The sequence below is a fragment of the Notothenia rossii genome (assembly GCF_949606895.1).
Source record: "Notothenia rossii genome assembly, chromosome: 4".
In the NCBI taxonomy this organism is placed as follows: domain Eukaryota; kingdom Metazoa; phylum Chordata; class Actinopteri; order Perciformes; family Nototheniidae; genus Notothenia; species Notothenia rossii.
The window spans coordinates 38,545,465-38,550,420 of NC_136902.1; the positions used below are offsets into that span (position 1 = coordinate 38,545,465).

The following is a 4,956-nucleotide window of genomic DNA, read 5'->3' on the forward strand; positions in this document are numbered from 1 at the left end:
TACTAGTCGACACATTTTTCAAAATAGTAGTCGACTAGTCGACTAGTCGTTACGTCATAATAAAGACACACAAAGAGAGGTGTACAACTGTATTTTATATTGGAACTCATACAGTAACATTAAACACTGCATTTTAATGTGTGTTACATGGCTGAGTAAATAACAAACAGTAACTGGACTCACCAAAATGATGATGACAGCAAAAAACTCTTGTTTACATAAATGCCACGTAAATCCAGTGCGCAACACTTTATTCGCTGTCCTCCACGATAACGTCCACCTTTCCATATTTTTGGTTTGGTTTGAACACCAACACATCGACATGTGAGGGAAGGAGGCTTGACCGCTTTCGGGTGACAGTGTTGCCTGCCAGGGAAAAAACCCTTTCACTCGGGGTGCTTGTGGCTGGAATAGCCAGGTAGCTCCTCGAAAGCGGGGGAAGCGGTGCACGTTTTCTGCCCACCACTCCAGTGGATTATCCATTGTGGGGATATGCGGTGTCCGCTGGCAGTAATCCCGTAGCTCATCATCCACATCACTGTTGACCCGTGTTTTCTTGCTGTTCGTTTGCCTCTGTTCAGTGCTGACGCCGGTCCGTTGCTCACTGGTGCTAGCATTACTGCTAGTGCTAGCTGTCGGCAGCGGGTGTCTCATCTTCAGATGGTTGCGCATAGCAGATGCATTTGTATTGTACTTCAGTACAGCTGTACACAACTGACACTTCACTGTGGAGTTGGTTACATCTTCGTTGAAGTACTGCCATACATAAGAATGTCGGACGTGTTTTGGAGCATTTTGCAGCACCTCGTTTACCTCAATTTTTTTCACGACTAGTCGACTAGGGCCTACAGCTCCGACTAGTGGTAAAGGTAGTCGACTAGTCGACTAGTCGATTAGTTGTTGAAACCCCTAGTGTGTGTGTGTGTGTGTGTGTGTGTGTGTGTGTGTGTGTGTGTGTGTGTGTGTGTGTGTGTGTGTGTGTGTGTGTGTGTGTGTGAATTTGTCACGGATGTCTTCACATGGAGATGAAGACTCCTGTCTCTTAACACCCAAGGTCCTGCAGTCGGCTGAGGCTGTAAAAGTATAGAAAAAGCAGGTAGGAGGGGTTTGAGAGGAGACTCTGTGGTGTCAATATATCCAGACCAAAATATGCGGATTCAAAGCTGATCAGAACACAGAAAGGCTGGGAAATTCTTTTTAGTTTTTGTCTACTATCTACTCAGAGGTGCCCAGTACGTCGACCGCGGGGGCAATGCTGGTAGATCGCGAGTCATTCATAAAAAAAAAAAATCCAGCTCCGTTAAAATAGACAAAAGCACTAGGCCAGGGGTTCTCAACCTTTTTTGGGCCAGCGCCCCCCTGTCCATTATCCAGGTCTCTTACCGCCCCCCATCAAAATAAGTAGACTTATTTTCTTCCCTGAATATTAATGTTGACTAAAATTCTGTGTTATATCATTTAAAAAGAATGTCACTGAATGCCAAATAATAGATTTGATTTAACTGGGCAGTTGGAATATCATTATCATTAGTTTACCAGAGAGCAGAAAAGCCATGTGAATGTGAATTAAAATGATATTTATGAGTGTTAAACAAACTCAGACAAGAGCAGAGAATACTAACAGACTGCTACGGAACAGCAGCAATTTCACACATGTCCAGTGCAGAACAAACAGTAGGCTACAAAACTGTACATTAGGCCTACAGAACTAACAGGTCGGAAAGGTGTGAGCATTTCGCCGAATTGCGGGGGGGGGAAGGTTAGTGTGAGCCCTGCGCTTGGTGGTTCTCCGCCAGTTTCTTCACTGCGGGTTGCAGAGAACTTAGTTTCAGTCGCAGTGCACCTGAGGCCGTCAAGTTCAAGCGATTGCGGTACTTGGACTGCATGTGGAGGACCTGGCTGAATCCCTGCTCCACGAGGTATGTGGTTGGGAAAGCCAGAAGAAGCAGCCTCGCTTTCTCCCAGAGAGCCGGGTAACGCTGAGAGTATTTGACCCACAAGTTGCCCCAGCCAGAGGTGCGGAAAATAGCCTGGGCCTCATCGTCACTCTGGATGTCGATGAGATGCTCCTGTATTGCTGGCTCGCATTCCGCCACGTCCGCCTGAAAGGGCTGCACCACCCAGGTGGGAACATCGAGGTCCAAAAGATCTCTGAAGTGGATCTTCAAATCGGCATTCACCATCCTCAGGTGGTCTGTGTAAATGAGAAGGCGCTCATCGGTAAGAGCCTCAGACACCTGCAATGAGTATAACCAGGAAATTGTTATCGGTGCAGAATGTTACCATCTGATTTTAAACTGGTTATTTTATTGCTAATTAGTTTACTAATTGATGTTTCTTTATTCTCATAATACATTCAGAACATAAGTTATTTATACTAACCAGGAACACAAATATAGTGTTGCATAGAGTAGCCTACATTTATTACATGTATTATTTATTATTATCATTATTTAGTAGCCTAGGCTAGATCACCTTGGTCAACAGCGGGAAATGAGCAAACTGCCTCCTGCCTATGCTCCGGTATAGATCCAGCCTGGAGGTGAGACTGTGGATGACCGCCTTGCTCTGGATCAGAGTAACTCCTTTTCCTTGGAGCTTCAGCGTTACTTCATTCATTTTGCCAAAGAAGTCTGTGAGGTACATGATGTCGCAGCGGCTGGATGACACCTGTTCCCCGAGAGCTGCATCCACCTCCTCCAGGAACTCCACGATGCTGTCAAAGAGCTCACAAAAACGAGCAAGGCAGTTTCCTTTTGAGAGCCAGCGGACATCAGTGTGGAGAAGAAGACGCTCAAAGGTCTCATCATTTTCCTGACACAGCTGTCGGAACAATCTGTTATTCAGGGCGTGGGCTTTTATTTTGTTTATTGCCTTTACTGCAACATTGAGAGACTCCTGGAGAGGTGGACTTTTAGATTTGGCCACAAGTAGTGTCACGATAACGCTAGAGGGCTAGCTGGTGACATGACAAGACATCGTGCCGGGAGCGGACCGGAAGTTGTTGTAATTTTGAACAAACAGCTCTGTGTGGAGCAGCCTGGCTAGCCAGCTCTTCCATGTCGTAGCAGACATAGAAACGGGTATTATTTTCATAAACTGACCACTTAGTTCGAATCTGTTAGTGGAATTTGTCATATCAAAACATATCAAAATTTAACAAAGTGACACAGATTATTAACAGTCGCGATCCCAAAATTACAACGACTTCCGGTCCGCTCCCGGCTGCTTTTTGTAGGGTACGTTCGTAAATGCGCTCAGAGCGCTCCGAGCGTCCCCGTTCCACAGTCCAGAGCGCTGCGCTCTGAGCGCTCACAGCTGGGTGCTCTGGCGGAACAGACGGGTTGTCCGAGCGGACTGACCGTTCGTGCATTTACGAACGTACCCGTAATAACACTGCTGACAGCTGACCAATCGCAAGCAGAGTTGTGGTTTCCTATAGCAACAAAAGATGCTGACAGCTGCTTTTTGTACAGGAAAAGACGCTGTGGGTGGCCAGCGTTTTTCATGACAAAAAGACATTATTCGTGAACGCCCCCCAAGAACACCTCAACGCCCCCCTTTCAAAAATATTGCTTCCAGCGCCCCCCGACGTTCTCTGAACGCCCCCTGGGGGGCGGTACCGCCCCCGTTGAGAACCAGTGCACTAGGCAGTCATCCATAGGAATCCCGACCCCAATAAAATACCCAATATTAACGGTGTGTGTGTCTGCCCAAGGACAATTTAAGGTAAAACCTAATAGAGGTGTCATACATAATAACCTAATAAAAGTAAATGTAACAACTACTACAGTGCAACAAAACAGGAAGATTAAATGTGGTCTCTTAAACATAAGATCTCTAGCATCTAAAGCAATACTGGTAAATGATTTAATATCAGATTATAATATTGATATATGCTGTCTCACTGAAACTTGGTTGAGACATGAAGAATATGTCAGCATAAATGAGGCCACTCCACCCAGCCATATCAATACTCATATTGCCCGAGGCACGGGCCGAGGAGGTGGAGTTGCAGCAATCTTTGACTCAAGTTTACTTATCAATACTAAACAAAAATTAAATTATACCTCCTTTGAAAGCCTCATTTTCAGTCTTACGCATCCGACCTGGAAAACTTTGCAGCCAATCTTATTTGTTACAGTGTACCGTGCACCAGGTCCTTATTCAGAATTCTTATCAGAATTCTCTGAGTTTTTATCAGCTTTGGTTCTTAAAACAGATAAAGTAATTATCGTAGGTGACTTTAATATTCATGTTGACGATGATAAAAATAGCCTTACTGTTGCATTTAACTCTATATTAGATTCTGTTGGTTTCTGTCAGAGTGTAAATAAACCAACCCACTGCTATAATCACACTCTTGACCTTGTTCTGACTTATGGTATTGAAATTGAGCAACTATTAGTCGAACCGCATAATCCTGCTTTATCCGACCATTTCTTAGTAACTTTTGAAGTACTGTTACTAGACTACAAAGCATTAGCCAAAAGCTCCTGCAGCAGAAACCTATCTGTTAGTGCTATAGCCAAATTTAAGGAAGAGATTCCACCAATACTTAACTCGATAGCATGTCTGCATGTAGGGGAGGAAACTTATACAAAATGTACACCACCCCAAATTGATCATGTTGTTGATAGTGCTACAGATGCGCTGCGAATAAAATTAGACTCTGTTGCTCCTTTGAAAAAGAAGAAAATAAAACAACATAGATTAGCTCCATGGCATAATGCCGAAACCCGCAAAATAAAGCAAAAGTCGAGACAACTTGAAAGGATATGGCGTTCCACTAAACTTGAAGAATCTCGTTTAATTTGGCATATTACTCTCAATGAATATAAGAAAGCACTGCGTAAAGCGAGAGCAGCATACTACTCTTCATTAATAGATGAGAATAAGAATAATGCAAGATTTCTTTTCAGCACTGTAGCCAGGCTGACAGAGAGCCACAGCTCG

The 4,956-nt window shown here is 44.2% G+C and overlaps 1 protein-coding gene across 1 annotated transcript; it reads right to left on the reverse strand.

The window, feature by feature from the left end:
* Window positions 1-1,331: 1,331 nt before the first annotated feature.
* Window positions 1,332-3,638, reverse strand: LOC307038109 (zinc finger BED domain-containing protein 5-like). Its single transcript, XM_079679405.1, has 2 exons — window positions 2,476-3,638; window positions 1,332-2,237 (listed from the first exon to the last, which is right to left on the reverse strand). Exons 1-2 carry the CDS (start codon window positions 2,644-2,646, stop codon window positions 1,761-1,763), a joined length of 648 nt encoding a protein of 215 aa, XP_079535531.1. The 5' UTR covers window positions 2,647-3,638; the 3' UTR covers window positions 1,332-1,760.
* Between the last annotated feature and the right edge of the window lie 1,318 nt (window positions 3,639-4,956).

What these genes read in the sequence shown, in the direction of transcription:
- LOC307038109 (XM_079679405.1), bottom strand. Translation starts at nt 2,646, where the DNA reads ATGTACCTCACAGACTTCTTTGGCAAAATGAATGAAGTAACGCTGAAG. An exon ending in ATTTCCCGCTGTTGACCAAG is followed by an intron (nt 2,238 to 2,475) that starts GTGATCTAGCCT and finishes TACTCATTGCAG; the next exon opens with GTGTCTGAGGCTCTTACCGA.